Source organism: Drosophila takahashii, chromosome X (genome assembly GCF_030179915.1).
Source record: "Drosophila takahashii strain IR98-3 E-12201 chromosome X, DtakHiC1v2, whole genome shotgun sequence".
Lineage (NCBI taxonomy): Eukaryota > Metazoa > Arthropoda > Insecta > Diptera > Drosophilidae > Drosophila > Drosophila takahashii.
This window is the reverse complement of record NC_091683.1, coordinates 8,734,062-8,754,590: the sequence shown is the minus strand read 5'-3', so window position 1 is coordinate 8,754,590 and position 20,529 is coordinate 8,734,062. Positions and strand designations below refer to the sequence as shown.

Below are 20,529 nucleotides of genomic sequence, written 5' to 3'. Positions count from 1 at the left end.
AAACAAAGTAAACCGATAATATTTAGTAATCTTTTAACAAGAATTTTAGCACTCAGATTTTGGGTTTCCGGCAGTTAATGAATATTTGTCTTTTTAGCGCACATTTGTTTGCGGAACGCACCGCTTGCTGCTCAGTGATAACATCTGTTTAATTATATCCAACACTGCATTGATGCCCACAACTCGAACACCGAGCTGGAAAAGCGTCAGGAAAATGAAAATGAAAATGGTGGCGTGGAGCATCAACAATGAAACGAAACGCTAGCAAGTGAATTAGTAAAGCGCTGCGCAGGGAAACTCCTCCTAACTCCTGCCCACTTTTACCCACTTTCCCACCCACTTTTCCAGCCACCTCCCATGTGTGCAAAGAACATTCATATTTAAACGCAAGCAAAAATGATTTGAATGATGCTCAGGAGAGTGACGAAGGGGATGGCACTGTTTATAGAGTTTACACTCGAAAATTAGCAAGAAATTTTCATTAAATTTATTAAAAAATCTAGCTAATTTTGATTTTAAACAAATATTAAATTTTATTTTATGTATACAACTCTTATACAAATTTCATATTATTATTATTTTTTTTTAATAATTGTAAAGTTTTTTAAGCTAATTGCTAATTGTTTTCCGTGCCCTGAGGCTTTGGTTTGGTTTGGCTTGCTATTGCACGCCCCGCCAAGCAGATTTGACCTCGCGTTCGCCCGGAACCCCAAAACCCCAGAACCCCAGAACCTCATAGCCCCAGCCAACATCCCAAAGTCACCCATTCAACCCCCGGACTGTGTCCATGTCCTATCTAAAAGTTAATCATGGCAACCTTTCATTCAATGCAGCCTCCTCCGACTGTTTGGCCTGCGTAAATAAAGTTGCCCGGCTGCCCTGCTCGGGGATTTTTAATCAGCCTGCCGCATGCAGCACGTAGCACATGGCAGGTTGCAGGTTTCCAGGTGCAGCGAAGGTCGCCAGACCCACGGCTCATGTAAAATAAATTTAATTTGTGCAGCGTATGAAATTCATGAATACATTCGAGGGGCCGGCAAACCGAAAGCCGAAAGCCTGACGTTGATGTGACTTCATCATCTCGCTGGCCTAAAACCCCAGCCTCCTTTTTGGTTTAATGGAGCTTAACAAAAAACGTGCACCTCATTTTATTCGTTGAATTTTCTGGGTCCACAAGGGGTTTTCTCCTTTGAGGAGAAAATGCAAAGGTTTAAAATGCAAATTTAAATATTTAAAAAACTTAAAAATAATTAGCAAAAATATAAAGTCATATATATCTACAATTTTCAAACATATTGATTTTAAGCCAATTGTTTATAAATATCAGATAAAAAAGTGACTTATTTCCACAGCTTTATTTCCAGAACCCTTTTCTTGACTTAACTTTTTTCTTTATTTTTTTTTTAATCCCCATTTTCAGCTGCGAAAAATCGCAATCACTTTTCCCCATTTCATTGTGCAATTTCCTTGAACCCACTCATTGTTGCTTTATTAGTTGCCCCGTATTTCTTGGCCATTTTCTTGGGCTGCCAAAAAGTGTAAAAGTGGAAATCAATGCCAGAGAACACAGAGAATACACAGGCATTCAATGGCATTTCCTTTGCTTTTCGCTTTTCACAAAAGGGAAATTGTTTGCTAGCTCAGCTGAAAATCGCTTTACGCGATGGAGAACAAAAAGCAGTGAACTGAGCTCAAGTGAAGCAAAGAGAAATGAAGTGGGAGGTTGGCGGAGGAGAAAGGAAAGCCAGACAATGGCGAAGGTCGGGACAAAAGGCGAGCATCGTTAGCGGTTAAGGGAAAAGTCCCAAACATCAGAGAGTGTGTGTGTAAGCAAGTGAGCAATTGTGTATGTAATTGTGAGCCAAGAAGTCAGCTTCCTTCTTCCTCCTTCCTGCTGACTCCACCTTATTGACACCTAATTGAGTCGCAGTCTCCTTTTCCGATTGAGGGCTGATATGTCACGCAATTAAATATCAAGTCCCCTCCTTCGTAGAAATAAATTGCACAATTTGACGCACTTGGAGCCACTCAATTAGCCAACCTCCAGCCTTAATTAGTGCTCCCAAAACTTATGTCTAATGGCCAAACTATGCCAAAGTCTTGGCCTCCAGGTAAATATGCAAGAAAATAGAAATAAAAAAGAGAAGAAAAGATGACAGCAGAGGAAAGCAGGGGGAGGAACAGAGGAAAAGCTGGAAAAGGGAGTGCAAATTCCACGAAAAGTTGAGAGCCAACTATGCCCGGTATTCACAGAGCCGGCCAATTGTTGCTAAAAGCCTGGCTAAAAACACGGGGGACACGCGGCGTATGCGTAATTTCATTCTTAACAAACGACAACGGCACAAAAGCACAAAAGCAGCTGGTGTAGGCGAGTCCTGGCACCAAAAAAAAAAGAACAAGTGACATCCCTGGCATTTCAGGCCGAATGAAATGTTTCAAATACAAACTCCCCATCCCCCTAAAAGCACACAAAAAATAAAGCTGCAATCCCTGGCATTTCCAAAAAAGGGGATTCAATTAGCAGGACAGGCCAACAGCAAAGGACGAGACTAGGATATTTTTTCCCTTATCTGCCAAAATGTCGAAGAATTTAAATTGATTTATTATTTTCATTACAAAATTATAATCAAATATTTATATGTAAATAGTTTGAAGCTAAAAAAATTTACTTATATTCCATCTTCCCTTGTAACATTTTATATTACCATAATTTTATTAATTTTTAAATAAAATGTAATAAACAAAAATCCAAAATCCCATATAAAGGCATCAAATTGGCCCTCCACTCCACTGTTCTACTGCACACCTAGTTGAATCTGTTGAATTATTCCACGATTATCTGCAGGGCGAATTTGGCCAGGACTCTCACACTCCCTCACTTTTCAACCGACTGACTGACTGGCTGGCAACACACAATTTTTGGCCCCCGAAAAACGGGTGAGCGAGCGAGCATGCAGAGAAGTGCAAATTCATGCAAAATTTTATTAAAATCAGCCCCAGGGGCCTGGTGAGGGGTTAAACTGGCTGCTACTGCCGGCGGCAGGCAGTCTCGAGTGCCAGACTAAGGGTTAAGGGGGCTAAAGGCTAAGCATAATTCAATCAATTGCACATCGGCAAGAGGGATCTAAAAACGAGACCCAAAACAAAGTCAAGTTTTCCCTCTGAATAACCGCAAATTTCAATTTTCCGTTCATTAAAATTCGTGAATAGCACAAAGCATACAACACACTCACAAAAAAAAACTACAACCCCTCGAAACTCAAATCAAGCCAAAGCCCATCGGCCCACCGAAAATTCAGATCCACCTTTCACCCACACATCCCATCTTCATCCTTCACACGGAAAGCGGAAAACTCGGTAAAGATTTCACAAATTGGTTTTCAACAAAATGAAAAATTCATATACGTGCGCCGAGTGGCGAAACCCGAATTCTTGGCCCTCCTTTAATCGAAGCGAAAGGCCGCAAAGGTTGGGCCTCAAAAATGGGTGGAAAAAACGAGGAAAATCTTGGGATTGGGTGGTAAATTTAAGAAATGAAGATGGGAAACCTGTTGACGGGCGCCACTCACCATTGTAAATGTCCGAGGCCGTGGGTATGTGCTCCGTGTTGAAGCGGTTCTCCAGATACGACAGGATCAGATTCGTCTTGCCCACGGCCCCGTCACCCACCAAAACGCACTTGATCGACGGCTGTGAGGGGGCAGCATCTGTAGATTAAATAATAAATTTAAATTAATCTTAAAATAATTTAAATAATATTTAAATTTTAGAATCAAACGAATAAGCCAATATATCTACGGCATCCAGAACTCTTACAAGTACGAAAATGTGGTAAGAAATAATAAGTAAAGCAATTTATTATCATATATCATATAATTTCAAAATTTGTTCATATTTGTATACATGATTTTTTAAAGGAAATATTTCAAACTTAACAGCTTTTATATTTAACCCATAATTGGTTTATAATTTAAAAAATTAAACAATAGCCTTCCGCCAGACAGCTATCAAAATAAAACTGGGAGGCGGCCGGTAAACTTCCCCAAGGAAACTTTTTGGCATCTAGGTTGCAGATGGAAATTGGCCCTAAATTGGCAACCACTTACCCTTTTTGCCACCCTTTTTGGCCGTTGTTGCGGCCTCAGCTGCTGCCGTTGTTGTTGTTGTTGCGGCTGCTGCGGTTGTCTTCTTTGATTTACGCTTACGCAGTAAGAATTTGGAGCCCTTGCCACTACTGGCGGCACTTGTGTCGCTCAGCGATTGTTGCTGCAAAAAAAGAAAAGAAACGAAGCAAATTTAAATACGAATTTAAGAACGATAAAATCACTTAAACGAATTTATATACATATGCATTTAAATCCAGACTACAACATTTCACTCGGCTGCATTTAGATTTCCATCAAAATTTGATTATTTCCGAGCCGCATTGCGCATACGCCCGGTGTTCCTTGGAAAATTCGCCAAGAGTGGCAATTAAATAATGAAAGCCAACAGATTGAAGCAGCTGTGTGTGTGAGTGAGTGTGTGTGGGCCACATAGGTGTTAGCCATTTTCGGTTGGCGGTGGATGGAGGCTGAGATGGAGGGGTGCCAACTAATGCCTAGCGCGACACTTTTGCCTCGCCCGACTAATTTAATATGCACATATAAATTAGTCAGGAAGACAGCAGCTGCTTTCTAGGGAGAAAGGCGGGAGAAAGTGGCGTGGAGAGACAGGAGAAAACAGGAGAAGATTGACTGACAGACGAATAAAAATAGCTGGCAATGTTGCAGCAGTTGAAGACACATTTTGTTGATTTCTGGTGACATTGCGTATACGCCACCGACTAACAACCTTCGATGGCTTGAGTCTGCTTTTAGAAACGTTTCTGAAAATCTCAAGGATGTATTTCCCCTAACCCGAAATACATTTGGCAACTTTAATCAGAAGTTGGATTAATTATTTAAATACTTAAAACTTAAAAATCTATAAATTCCCACTTAATTTTTTTTCGGATTTTTCCCTTTTTATTGCTTCTCAATTTACCACTCAGCTTTTATTTTTTCCGGCCAATAAACATCGCACTAGCCAAGCGAATAAATATTCTCTGTATGTTTGATTTATTCAGTGAGCAGAGAAAGGGCAAATACAGTGTAATCGCTTTTTCAACAACAATTTAACAATTTAATTTATGAGCAACAGTTTGCAATTATTGCCCACTATTTGTTTTTTCTTGTTGTTGATTAAATCAAATCGTTTTATGGCCAACAGAAATCAGCACTTGAATTAATAATAGGCCTTAAAAGCATAGGTTCGACTAGCAGATACGTAGTAATTTGTCAGAAACTCATTTTGGGCTTCTAAATTATTTTGACTAATTAAGAAAAGTATTTTTTATTTATTATGAATTTTTATTTAGTTTCTAGATCTAGATCTACCAACTAATATACTTTCCATACCCTAATTGAAATTTTTTTGCTTAAACAAACTGCTGAAATTTTTCGAAAAATGCCACTTCATTCATCAATTTAATTATATTTAACTTTGTTCATATGAGCCAAAGTAAGCACAATAAATTAAACACAAATGAAGTGGCAACAAAAAAATGAATTTAATAATTGCACAGTGAAGTTTAAAGAGTTAAATATAAATATTTTAAGCCTATCAATCAATGTACAATTGCCAATTACAAGTTAACTTCTTGATGGGGGGGGGGGGGTGGGTCCTGGGAAATTCGGGAAAAGAAAAGCCTTCCTGTTTTCCCAATATGCTTGCCGTTCAAGTGGGAAAACATATTTGCCAGACGCTATCTAAATCAATATCTAAATTGCTCTGCGTTTTGTCGTTGTCAACTTGAGAAGGTCGCTCGTTTTCCTCCCTCCTCCTGCTCTCCCTTTTTCTTCTCCACACTTTTCCATCCTTCGCTTGCCATTTTCCGCTTGTTAGGCGATAATATCTCTACACGAAAGTGAAACTTAGAGTTTGGGGTTGGGATGGAATGCCAGAAGAAAGCTCAAAATAAAAATACACACATAATCGATAAATGCAGGCAAAAAGGTTTGACCTTTAAGAGAAATTGAAAAGAACTGTTAGGCAATCGGTCAATCTGGCAATTAACCTTTGGAAAGAACAAATAACTGCTTTCAGGTGGCGCTGCTATTAGTTTTACTAATTTCCCAGGCTTTGATCAAACTTTTTCGGCGCATTATTCACGGCACTCCAATCAACATAAATATAAAAAAAAATATAATAAAATAAAGACTCCCTCCCCTCCCCCTTTTAAATTAAATTAAAACGTCTCTCTTTCACTTAACTTCCTACCGTTAAGCTGACTAAAAATAATTCCTTTATTTTTTGGCCATTTTTGGTACATAAAACCGAAAGTCAAAGCCAAGTTTCTCCTCTTGACAGCCAGCCAACTTTGCTCGCAGCCAAAAGAAGCAAACTTTGCCATGTGCGTCTTAAACTAAATAAAGCTTCCATTTTCCCCTCCCAAAAAAAAAGAGGAAAATGTTAAGGGCCAGTCATGTCAAGAAAAAAAACCCCACTCCCCGGGGCTGAGGAAAACTTTACTCCTGGTCTTTTGGTCATCGTAAATATGCAACTTTTTAATAATTTCATTCGGCCATCGCTCCTCTTTTGCGGAAAATACTTATGTACTTATAATTTTATTTCGAAATGGTCGCAGTTTTTTTCTTCCTGTTTTATTTTTCCTTTAAAGTTTGTCGCTTTAACCCTTGACTTTCACGGAAAACCCCAGGGGGACCTGAAGTTGAGACAAATAATTGTTGAAAAAATATTGGCTGCCTCGCTGCGGGTTGTGGCAATGTAAATAATAATTTTTTATTTTAACCGAAAAACTTTTTCACCCCCATATATATATTTTTAAATATATATATAGTTTTTGTGGGTTTTAAGAAAAACTCCTGCAGAGACAGAAATATCTTTAGAGAGCCGGCAAAAACGCAGCAACAATAAGAGTTAAATAAATCAAAAGTGGTGGGAGAGAGAACTCCTTCTGGCTAGAAACTTGGGTGGTTTTGGCCCGGAAAAGGGAAGTGACTTCTGGCTTTATTCAAAAAGTTACTTCAGCATAAAATTAACCACGCAAAAGCAACTAATAAAAATGTTTAAGTATTACCAGATAAATGAAATACATATAAAACGTGACAGAATAAAAAATAAATATATAATAAAAATTGTTAATAATGAATAAAATAAATGAATGAAGTATTTAATTGATCTTTAATCAATAAATTCCCCAAATTAAAGAGAGACAATAGAATCTATTGTTGGCCAACTTGTAACCTTTCGGCCGACATTCGTGTGTTGTCATCCTGCCTTTCTTGGCCATTAAAAGTTTTTGTTTTGGCCAGCATGTAAATCATGCTTAAAATACAAGGACAAGGCCATTTCAGTGTGTGGGTGGTGGAGGGCAGTAAACTTGAAAAATGGGTCAAAGTTTTCTAAGCATGCGAAAGGAAATATATTTTGGGCAGGCAAATGAAGCAGAAAAACCTGTCGTTTATTTGCCAAAAAATGCCTAAAAAAGTAAGCAAGCTGTTGAAATTGTAATTTACATGTTTTGGCAAAATAAAAAGAGATAGCAGAGCAGAATTAAAAAGAGAGGTCCTGAGAGTTTCAATTGAATCCATTGCCAGGGGAAACCCCCATTTTTTAGGCCCCCACAAACTCACATGAGACCAAACTTATGGGGAAAAATCGACAATAATTTGTGTTTAATATATGAATGAGAGGGAAAAACAGCTGCTGCTGGCACAAGAAATTTAAATTGAAATTGATGGAATTATTATTTATGGATTATGGTTGGGTATGGATATATTTGATTTGATATTTGTCAAACTCAATTGGTTAAGGAAAAATAAGAGAAATGTTGGTGAAAACTTCTTCGTATTTTAGGCAAAATAGTAATTAAAATAGAGTAGAATATTTTTTGCCTTAGATCAAATATAAAAATTATATTTTTGCTGGCCTGGATTTTTGCATTTTTAATTTCGACACACTCAAAAGTATTGGCCCATTTCGACAGCTTTTGACAGATGATATTTATGGAATATTTTACGATTGCATTTTTCGCTTTTTGGCCATATATTTACGTCATAAGCTGCAAGTGAAATACCTACATATATATTCTGCTGCTTGTGATTTTCAAATTCTAATTTGCTTTTATGCTCTTATGAAACGTACTGTGTTTGTATGTTTTTTTTATGGCATGTTTATTGGTAACCTCGTTTCTGTTCTTCTTTTTCCTTTGTTTTTGATGCAACAGCAGCGCAGCAACTAATAAAATTGCGGTCTATTTAATGGCATGCCACTTATTGCCTCAAAAACACACTGGACGATGGAGAGGCGGCAGTGGAGATAGGGGAAGGGGGCGTGGCAGCGGTTACTACTAAAAGCACAACCGCAAAAACCGAAACTAAACAGCAGCGCAACAATTCCAATGAGCAAAATTGTTGTACGCCAAAATGGACATGAAATTAGTTTCTATTTCTGGCCAAAAGCTGTTGGCTGGAAAAGTCAGGGGGTGAAAAATTGAAAGTGGGAGTGATAATATTATTATTACGCAATATTTAAAGCTTGGGAAAAGGAAAACTAAAGGGGTACAAAATCACTTTTGCAATATTACAAACTATTTTAAGGGTTTTTATTGTGGCTCTAAAAATTCCTATTTTATATTTTTTCATCCTTTATTTACTTCTAAAAATGTTCACTAACCTAAAAACACACAATTTACCATGAAAATTAATAAAAACACACAAAATTCTTTTGTAAGCCCAAAAAAAAATTCGTGTATATAAATATTAAAGCTGAAGTGGAACTAAAATACTAAAACTATTCTGTGAGCTGTTCAGTAATTACAATTCTTACTTTCAAAGGCATAAAAAAACGTTGGCATTTCAACTGATGTTTTTCTAATGAAAATTGCAATGAAGAAAAAAATTTTAGAGTAGTAATAAAACAGATTTTTTGCTTTCTCTCAATGACATGTAAAATTATGAAAGACTGCAATGTAAATCACTTGCAAGCTAGTTTTTTCTTCCATTTTTTCTTCGCCACTCCTGCGGCCGCATTACTCATACGCCACGTAGTCCACTGTTTCTTTTTTGCTGCAGGTGGAAAACCCCTTTACATTTATCTTGTTTTCTGTCGCTGAGCTTTTTATTTTTCCCCAGCTGCCCGAGAGTATGCAGCGCAAATGAAAATGAAACAGAAAATGAAAATGGTCCTTGGCCAAGTTAATTGGCTTTGCGGACGTTCGCGATTAATAAAAGCAAAATATATATAGAGAAGCGATCTCGGAACTCGGGGAACGTGGAGAATGAAAATTACTTGTTGCCGGCATTTTGCGTGTGTTATTTCGGCTTATTGTTTCCCTGTGTTCGGCGTTCAGTTTCACCTCTTTTGTTTGTTGTTTTTAGCGGCTTAAAAAAGAGCCTACAGGGCGAAACAAAAAAAAAGGGGGAAATCCAGCCGAAAGGCGACAAGTGCAGCTGACAATTTGAATTGCATTGGCGGCGGGCAGCAACATTGATGTCACTTTGTTGTCATTGTCAACAAATTGGAAAAGCTTTTCTGCTCCGCCCAACTTCCATTTAAAACACAACAAAAAAAAGTTAGTCTGCTGTTTTTGTTGCATTAGCGCCACCGCAGCGAATTGGTCAATTTCAATCAATGGCCAAAATGCATTCACGAATCGCAAGTGCAACCTGCAACTGCAACTGCAATTGCAATTGCAACACTAATACAAAACAATAAAAGCCGCACGACGCGCAAAACCGCATTGAATTGTCAATGACAGACAGACAGCCAAAGTGGCAAAGGGAAATTGTCTAAAAAATATATATAAAATAATATATAGAGTATATAGAAAATATGGATTTATAAATATTCAATTTTCAAATAGTCGACGGCGCGAATTTAAATATTTGGTCTCGCTTTTGCGAATATTTAGTGGTTTGTTTTAAATTTCCCAAACGGAAATAGATTGAAAGAGTTTGGCCAACAAAATAATACAAATGAATGGCGGCGCAAATAAAGACAAATGCATTTTTATTGATATTCAAATGATTGAGTATACATATTTAAATTTCTGTCTCAATTTAAAGAATATAAATTTAAATTAAATCAATTTAAAGTCTTGAAACCAATTTAAATATTTTTTCATTATTATTTAAAGTCATTGGCAATTAATAAAATCTAATTGGTGGCTTATAACTATAATTTAAAGCCATTATTGCTTTTCAAGCTTTATAAAATCCGATTTTCCTTGCTCTTAAAAACTCAAAAGGTACTTGAACATATTGCAATAATAATTCTTCAGTTCATCACTTGAATTTGAAGCACTGCTGGGGGGAGGAGCTTTCTCTGCTCCGCTTGCTGCAGTAATGAATGCCACATCGCATCTAATCCGGCAATATCTGTAAGCCTTAACCCCCCCTTGTGCTGCTGCCCCTGCTACCTTAACCCATATGCTGTCGCGGCACATTGATTTGGCATCTGGGAGCAACACGGGGCTTAAAGCGACTTTGAGAGACCCGCTTGACAGTTAGATAAGTTGGCAAATGGCAACTGGCAAATGCAACATGCAACACGGCAGATTAACCTGCAATCCACAAACACACAGCTCCCCCCCTTTTCCACACCCCTGCTCTACTACCTTTCTACCATTCGGATTTGGATCCGTATCTCTCCGTCTGTCTGTTTCGTGCTGCGCTCTGTGTCATAATTAAAAATTCAGCAAATTACACATGCAACGACTGCGATGACAGGCATGTAGTGGGGCTATCGCCTTCTCGCTCGCACCCCGAGCCAAGTACACCCGAGGTGGCAGAAATAGCAACTGGGATTAAAAAGCTAAGTTAAATTCAACAATGCAATAATAACTTTCACTATACTATAAGAACCTATTATTTGTAGGATTTTTTATTGAATTATATTTTATATTCATTTAACTAAAAAAGTCTAAGGCTAATTTTATAAATATTTTTTTAATGAATTTTAAATTTTACTATTTTTAAAATTAAATAAATAAATAGGTCTTTCTATTTTAAAAGTTATACTGTTCTTTATACTTTTATTAGGTGGAAAAGAAATACTTCGCCATGTGAAAATCCTTATAAAAATATCTTATAGTCATTATCTTACAGTAATATCTTTAATCTTTTTATCTAAAGTTCGGACAAACTATAATCCCAGCCCCCACTGTCCACATAAATATATGTACAAACATACGGATCCATCTACACATATATATATATGATACCCATCTCTTGCGCTGTGCAACTCTGAAGATGACGACCCCAATTTCGCACTTAACCGGCAACTGAATGCCACAGCCAACAAGCAACCCGCTCTTGTGGCAGATGTCTCGCCGCAGCACCCAGAAGAGCTGGATATATATACCCATACCCATCCATATGCTATAGTATATATCCCCCGGTCCTTCCAGCGAGAGGTTGATAGATAGATAGATGGCATGCAGATGCATCTTTGCATTTATGCCAGCCCATCAAGTTAATTAAACCCACTCCCGGGGACAAACGAAGCTCACGGCATTAAGATATTGCCCAAATGGAATCGTATCAATCCGGAAACTCAAGTTACGTTTCAAAGACACCTTCAACTTTCCAAACCGAAGAAAGAAAAAATAAACCAAGATGAAGACGGCCATAAAACTAAAAGTAAACTCCGTGTTGTGGGGTTTCGGGGCAAACTTTTTAATCAAATAATGCAACAGGCGATGGTGGAGGTTAAGGGACGGTTATGGTGGGGTTAAGGGGTGGTGCTATTGGTCCAGATGCGGCATTAAGTGGTGTCCGAATGTCCGAGTGTCCAAGTGTCCCAGTGTGTTTATGTTGTGTGTCCGTGTGCATTTGTTGTCTCATGGTCGCTGAAACCGGCTCGGTTGGTCAGAGAGCAGCTCGGCTTTTGGCCAGCCAGTTGGTCGCGCCAGGTTGCGTTTTACCTGTCCACCACCAGCACTGCCCCCTCCCCTCCCCTTTTCCGCCACCAAAACACCCCCATCTACACCACCGATTTGCAGCTTTAACTTTGTCAGACAGTCCGACGACGCGGGCCAAAACAACTTAACTATGTGGCAACAACTATGGTCTATGGTAGTAACAACCACTCTACACAGAACAAATAAGCTTAAAAGTATACAAGATCTAGTAGAAAAAATGTGTGTCTAGTAAAACATATTGAAATTAATTTACCATATAATAAAACAAATAATAAATATAATTAAAATTCAATTCATATTTAAAGTTTCATCATAACAAATAAAATAAATAAATGACCTATAAATAAATTTCTAAATTTGTGTCACTTTACAAAAAATTTGCACACGTTTCATATCCTTTTTTTAAATTACCATATAATTTTGTATACATTTTATTTCGCACAGTGCACAAGCAACAGTGATTTCAATTATCCAAGTTGCAACAGACGACAACATTTGCAGCTGCGGCAGACAACGAATTTAACTTGGATTTTTGTTTTCAGCTTTGCTTTTGTTTCTGTTTTTTTTTTTAGCTGAAAGGTAAATTGATCTTAAGTGGCATAATTTTCAATGCAATGTTATACCAAAAACAAAGAAAGAATCAGGGGAAAAAGACCATAAGTAAGACAGACTTAGCAACAACAATCAGAACAGTAACCGTAACAAGCTGAGCAAAACTGGTAAATCAGCAACAGTGGACACTGAGCTACAGATATTTAAAATAAAAAATAATATTTCATTTAATAATAATACAAAAAAATATTTTAAATTAATTAATTTAAAAAAAATATTATTATTCATCCTTATAAAAGGTTTTGCAATTTCTTTCCCGTTTCAATTGTGACTCACAAAATCGCTGATTCACCTCTCTTTTGTTGGCCAGTGTAATCGATATTGCGCTACTTATCAAATGCCCATTGAGCTTGTAATGCCAAAACAAAATGATTCTCACTGTCCCACTCCCCTTTCTCTGACTTTGTGATTTTTTCCAATACGATATGTGTATGTTTGGGTATATATATCTCGACATATATGCATATATGGTCTGGTCTGTGGCCGTGTAATCGAAGACGATTTTTCGCAATTCAATTTGATTCGATGTTATAGAACGAACAGCAACAAAAGTTGTTCGATGTTGCTCGCTTTTTTAGACCGCAACCTTGTAGGCTTTATATAGCACATATATGGTATATATTGAGTGGAGCTGACCGAAAAACCTCAATTGTGTCCTTACAAAAATCACAATTGTTACTTGAAGTCATCTCTGTTATATGTGTAGATCTTGTATGTATATATTTTATGTTAATCCCCCAGTTTATTTGCAAGAATAATCTGGGAAAGCGGCGTAATTAACACGGAGATTGCATGTATCTGTAGTATCCAACATGCACTTAGCTTTCACCAACAATCTCAGCCCATTTCTCTGCTTATTTCTCTCTGTCCTATCGGGATACTAGCTAAAGTACCTTTTGCCCCAAAAAATAAAAACAAAAACTAAAACTAAGAAAGAAAAAAAACAAAACGAAACAAAATATCATAGACCCTTTAAAAAAATCAAGAAAATAATACAGCTGCACCATAATATATTCATTAATTTTTTTATGCCCACCCCATTTCGAGTAAAATAAATCCCATTAAATTTGTATAATTAGTATGGCCATAAAAATGATTTTCGCAAAGGGGCGGAAAAGCGAAAAAGTTGCAGCAGAAGCAGAAGAAGCGGAATATCTGTCCGACAATTAACCAACTTAAGTGTAATTACGAAATTTTCTTTTTCCTTCGTTTCAGTTTCTACTTTTGTGGTTACCCCTCTTTTCCCACCGACCATCACATTTGGCGACTTTTGCGGTTCTCGAGGGGAGGGGGTTTGGGGAAAAGTGTGGAAAAGTGGCGGAAAACTGGTCTGCCTGCGAGTTTGGAGTGGTGTAAAGTGCATTCACATCAGGGTTAAAGCATTTCATTAGCGTAATTTGCTTTTTAACTGGGCCCAGGCACATTCGACCAATTTTATCTCATTACAGGCAAGGCGATTTTCATGGCAAAGATTTAAATTCCTTCGGAAAGATTTTTCCCCTTTTTACTCTTTTATATTTATGTTTAACTGAATTTATTTTTAAATTAAAATGTTTATACTTTTGACTTATTTCAGTGTAATTAAGATAGTTGACGAAGATTTTTTGTATTTACTACCAAAACTATTCTAAAATTGAAATCGTTATATTTTCGATTTATTTCTGTATAGTAAAGCTAATTTTATTTATATAATTTTTATTTATTACCAAATTTATTGTTAAATTTAAATCTTTATATTTTCCCCGTATTTCGGTACAATTAAGCAAATTAACAACTGCCTTTATTTTCTGCATTTCCTTCGCACTGCCACCTTATATATCCTCACATCCTGTAGTTTCTCCTCATTTCCCTTACGATCCCATTTCATCCTTTAATTGAGCGATTTTTGGCCGCTCTCTCTCCTTTGCTACATTCGCTCACACTTGCTATTCATGAATTAATTTCATTATTAATTTACGAAATGTGCTTTAATCCTGCAAAGGATTCCTTTTTCGTTTCTGCTGGGGAAATAAAGAGAGCGAGCGACGCGAAAAGGTTCTTACATTTTATTTGTGCAACATTTTAATTTGCTTGGCTTTAATTGGCCAAGATGGTTGTGCAACGCAAAAGGGGGGTGGTAAAGTGGGTGGGAAATGGGTGGACTGTATAGTAAAGGGTCGTCGTTGCTGAAAGGTCCTGAATTTCCTCCTGCTGGCTGTTGAAATGAAAAGCTCAACCAGACACAGGCTCAGACATTGACGGGCTTTGTCTTCGTGTGGGCGTTGCTGTAATGGGAGGATTGTTTTCCCGCCGTCTGCTTAAACTGAGAATGGAAACCCCCCCACTGACCATCCAGGTGAACTGAGGAGCAGCATCTTCTTTGGCCATTATCAAAATAGACAGACGTCCCAATGCGAAGTGCTGAAAGCTGAAAGCAGTAGTTGTTGCAACACCAACAGCAACACCCACGCCATCAGCAGCAACAACGGTAAATTCTTAAGCCATCAAAACGGAAAAGTGCAGGGATAAAAATAAACTTAAAAAAACAGTAATGAAGAAGAGAACAACAATCGATTGTTTAAGTTTCTGGCTCCCTTCCAAACGGTTTGCATGCTGTGAAATTCTCATAGCACCTTCCTAGCAACCCAACTAACTAACCCATCCAACCCACTTTAGTGTGTGAGAAAAAATACACGAAAGTCAACAAAGAAATAGGTTTTTTTTTCTAGCCAAGACTTTTTCACACAGCCGTCCAGTTTGAAAATTTGTTGCTGCTGTTGGATTGCAGACGACTACCTAGGAATCTTTAGTAAATACACTGATACAACAAAAAAAATGATAAAAATTATGAATCATTTTTATATGGATTTTTGTAGGGAGAGAAATCGAGAAATACAATTTCCATTCAATGAAAATATACAGGTTAATCAAGTTGGTTCTGACTCTTTTCTTTATCTGTATTTAGGAATCAGAATAACTAAATCAAGAGATTCATGATCTAACTAAAACTATTAAAAATTTTTATTTATTTTTTTTATTTATTTATATACATATGTATGGTTGGTGGCCATTTAAAATTGCTTCAAAACCAGAATATATATACAAAAATAAATATTAAAATTATTTAAATAAATCTTTTTAGACATATAACTTTATGGTTGCAAGACATTAAATTTAAAAATTATTTTTATTGGTTTCTAAAAGGTATAACAAAAGATTTCTTCATATAAATATTAATTTTTTTAACTAAACAAGTTAGGAAATGTTAACTCACCAAGGGACTTCGGCTAATCACAGATTGTTGTTGCTTCAGCTGCGGCGGCGTCGGTGGCAGTGGATTGCTTCCATAGTCCGTCAACTGTTCCTCCGGGGCAATGCCAAAGATGAAGGGTCCACCTGCTACTCCCACTCCACCTCCTCCTCCTGGCGACCCATCCAACTGGACGACAGGACGACGCATGCAAAAATCATCCTCGAAACGGCTAGGATACAGGCTGGCGATATTCCCCGAATTATCCGGATAATAACGGGTGGGCGAGGAGGTGGATGTGGTGTGCGAGCTGCTGCAGTTGCTCGAGCTGCTCGAGATGACCTGATGCTGATTGCCCACCGAGGCGGAGGTTCCCCTGACCAATCCCGTCGTCTGTCGATCGAAGCAGAAGTCACTCGACTGAGCCGTCGGCGAGGGGGGACTGCCGTAGGGATAGCCGATGTGCGGACTGCTCTGCAAATGCTGATTATACTGCTGCGAAAGGGCATCGAAATCGTTGAACCCGTGCAGCCCCTTGGCACTGTCCCGCTTCTGTTGCTGCACATAGGGTGAGATGTAGCTCCTCAGGGGCGGCAGAGGGGGCAGTGGCACCCCCGCCTTGCCACCGCCGCCACCACCCCCCTTTTTCACCACACTCATCACCGTCAGCTGGGGTCGCCGATCCCCCAGCAGGGGTCGCTGTGAATTGTTGTACGGATGATTGCGCTGCATGCAGGTGTCCTCGTAGTCGTCCTGATCCTGATCCTGATCCTGGTCGTGATCCATCAGATGGCAGTCGTAGGTGGCCTGCAGATGCTCGTAATACTTGAGGCTCTTCATATTCGCATTTGGAGGCGGCAGAGGCGGCGGTTGCTGCTGCTGTGCTACCAGCGGTTGTTGCTGTTGCTGCTGGATATGTTGCTCCTGTTGCTGCTGCTGCTGGTCCAGGACCTCGACTCCAGACCCAAACAGCTTGGCCAATTTCACAGTCATCTCTTCTCTTCGCTGCTCTCGCCAGAAACTTTTTCAATTAAAATGTTGCCCAATGCCAAAAGACAATGACAGTTGCTGTGGGGAAAAGTTTCCACCAGTTTGTGTAGCTGCAAGAGAAACAGAGAATATATATATATTTATTAGCTAAAGACTTGCAGTTATTGGCAGTAAAAATCATATACATATAAGTAGTTAGAAGATAGCCTAGTATTTTCCTTTGGCATGTTATGCTTGGCACACAGCTGTCGTTGAAAAACATTACCTCCCTGCTTTGAGCCAAGAAAACCAGTAACGGAAACTGTAATGGGATATGTCAGCCGCAATTGCAACTACATACAGTCACCAGAGCAACGTCGCTTGATGCAATTGTTGCAGCCACAGCGGAAGCAGAGGCAGCAGCAGAAGGAGGAGCTTGAGCAACTTGAGTTGATATAAATACAGTAACAGTAACAGAAACAGGAACCACAGACAACACAACACACCGAACAACAGGAACTAAAACAACAAGAATTCTGTCGGCAGCAGAAATAGTCAGAGAAACATGATTGAAAATGATAAAAATTAAATAACAACTATAATTACACCTCTATATAAATTCAACAATTTCACCAACATTCAAAAAAACACCTGTAAAGTAGTACAAACATCTGAAATATAAACAATTACTCCAATTACATAAGAATTATTAACATTAAATTCACCAGAAAGCAGAATTCACTATATAAACATCAATACAAAAATTTCAACAACTTCACCAACATTGAATAAAACAGTAACAACAAATAAAAAACCAGCAATTACTCAAAATAATTTAGAAATATCACCACCAACACACAAAACAAAAACACCTGAAAAAAATCAACAATATAAATACTACAACTTAAAATTCACCTACATCATGTCAGAAACAAAGCTGCAGTCAAAAAAACAACCAAAGTGCAACCAACGTCAGCAACATTACTTTCCACATATTGAACAGCAATAAAACTGTCAATTCCATATATTAAAAGTGCGCAATACCCTACCCTTTTTCACAGACCCCCCCCTGCATTGCATTTCTGTGCAAGACATTTCCATAAAGTTAGAAATGAAAGTTTAAAACAATAATGGTAAAAATAGAAGAATCAGGAGCGGAAGCGGAAAAAAGGCAACCGCAGGAGGGAAAAGGGAAGGACCCACAGCAACTGTCAATTAAACGCTTCCCCCATTGACGTCATAATAAAATGTCATAAAAAACAAATAAGCGAACAAAAAGCTGCAAAAGAAAATGCTTGAAGAATGCACAATATAGCATGGGGTACAAAAAAAAATAAAAAGGTAAAATGATTCACCCGTTGTTATTTTCCAGCTTTTTTCTTCTTTTTTTTCAGGTACTCCTTTTTATATATTTTTCTTCTTTTTTATTGCTACCTCTGCTGCGGTCGTTGCATCGAGTTGCATTTGTCATATTGCTGACTGCATAAATGACAAAGGAGAGTGAGACTTGGCCACAGAGGGTCGGACATCAACTAACGAACGTCAGCCAAACGGTAGACGAGAAGGAAAACTATGAAAAAATTATTAAAAAAAAGAATATATATATATGAATTTTTCACGATCGTTGCGAAAAGCCAAGAGGTTAAATGGAAACGAGGAGAACAACCTATTTTAAGGTTGCCCAAAAGGTTAGCACCGTTATGCGAAAGGAGTTCTACTTTAAGCCAGTTGAATTTTATAGTTAACTCAACTACCTGTTGCCTCGTATCCTGGGATTTTCTTAATGCTCTTCCTTAAATCTCATTTCGTCCTACCCAGTCCCCTTAATTGTTTCCATTTCCCGCCTCGAACTCCTCGGTGTGTACATGTCATAAAGTTTACCTATTTTTTCTCTTACTTTTTTTTTAGCCTCTCCACTCGACCGGCTTGTTTCCCGGGTTCTCGGCCCTTGGTTAACATGGTCGAGTGCATCTTTTGCTTGCCAATTTCCACAGCTCCCCATCCTCATGCCCGCTGTTGATTCCATATCATTTTTAATTTTGTAGCCAACTCATATACCCCGCATACCCCTCGCCTCTCGCCAAACGAGCATGTTGTACGTGGTGCTTGTCAAACAAATGCTACAACAGCAGCAACATTGCAACGAGCAGCAACAGCAGCAACATAGAGCGCAACAGCAACATCAACCATGACAAACGGCAAAAATAAAAACAAAGCACAACAGAACAGAACAAAACAAAGACTAAATTGAAATTGCAGCAGAAAGCAGGGCTAATAAAAACTGGAAAGGAAAGTGGGTGTTAACAAGTCGAAGATTAAAATGCCCTTAACTCTAAAAAAAAAAATTGATAAAACTGAAAAAATTTAAAGAAAAATGTAGAAAGAAAAAATTAAATAATAAAACTGTAAATAAAATTAAATATTTGTTTCCAATTGCAACAATTTGTATTCCAAATGAATTTTAAAAAGTTGCAAAAGTTTTACATTTTTTCCCAATGTAAAAAAAAATATAAATCTTTTCTTCATATAATTAACAAATGGTTGCATGATTTTTAAAATTTTTTCATGTCAAATTTTGTGGTCTAAACTATATTTTAAAAATTTCTGTTACTGCAGGTTTTGCACCACTATGCACTTTGGACATTATCCAACCGAGGTGGAGAAGAATTACCCCGGAGAAAGTGGGGAGCGGGGCGAGAAGAAAGAGAGTGTCACGGAGGAGATGCAACAACGGCGAAAGATACAGACAAAAAAAGACAACAGACGCAACAACGGTGGAAAAAAACGCTGTCCAGTCTCGTCGCCCGCCGTTGATTGTGTGGCGCAAATGTTAATGAGACAAAAAGATGTCAAGGATAAAGGGGGCAAAGGGCAGAAGGTGTGTGGGGGAGGGGAAGGGGGTGAAATTAAGAGGAGTCTCTGCAGGATGACTAAGAGGAGACAGACGTCGGAGAAGAGCCATTGAAAGCTGACTTTTTAACGGGCTGCCAACCCATTTGCGATGATCTCCTTTGGCAAATAAGCCAGCAAACTCCAGCTCATTATCCTCCCCTTCGCCTCCTGTCGCCTGTCGCCTGTCTCCTGTCCACTTGTGCGTCTGCCAATAATTGCATTAGCCAGAGAAAATGGTCTCGTTGGCTGGGGAAAATACAGAGATGCAAGGTTTTCCGATTAGTCAAATAATTATTATTTAGATTTGGAACTCATTCGAGATTTTAGCAATTATCTGAGAAGTTAAGAATTAAATTCCAAATATATAAGTAAATTAAAAACAAAAATATTTATATTTTTTTGAACATAAACACTTTTGATCTATATCAATATCTATATGAATATCTTTATCAATATCTATAAGAATATCTTTATCAATATCCATATAAATATCTTTATCAATATCTATAAAATTATCAATATGAATATCTTTATCAGTATCTATAAGAATATCAATATCAATATCTAAAACATCAAAAGTTCCTATTATTATTTCATTGAAACTTGACAAGTAATAAATGCGATTTTTCGTAATCGGCTAACGATTATCCCGAGGAGCTAAATGAGATATCGGCTGTCAGACGGCTGAACTGGATAATCACTTAGGTGATTGGCTAGCCATTTCCCATTTGACCCAACCGACCATCTTCCCTCATCACTTTGTTGCACATAATTCGATAAACTTTCCGCTTTATACAGCTGCAGGGAAACTGAAAGATAGATTGGAAACCTTGGCTACCGCTCATCTTCCTTTTCTACAGCT

The 20,529-nt window shown here is 37.9% G+C and overlaps 1 protein-coding gene across 1 annotated transcript in view; it reads right to left on the bottom strand.

Moving 5' to 3' along the window:
* RhoU overlaps window positions 1-20,529 on the bottom strand; it is a 52,959-nt gene that overhangs the window by 3,681 nt on the left and 28,749 nt on the right. Inside the window, exons 4-6 of the mRNA XM_017157458.3 lie at window positions 15,831-16,906; window positions 4,107-4,266; window positions 3,570-3,707 (exon numbers count right to left, since the gene is read on the bottom strand). Of these exons, the coding sequence (XP_017012947.3) occupies window positions 3,570-3,707; window positions 4,107-4,266; window positions 15,831-16,799 (1,267 nt within the window). The 5' untranslated portion in view covers window positions 16,800-16,906. The remainder of the gene's footprint in view (window positions 1-3,569; window positions 3,708-4,106; window positions 4,267-15,830; window positions 16,907-20,529) is intronic.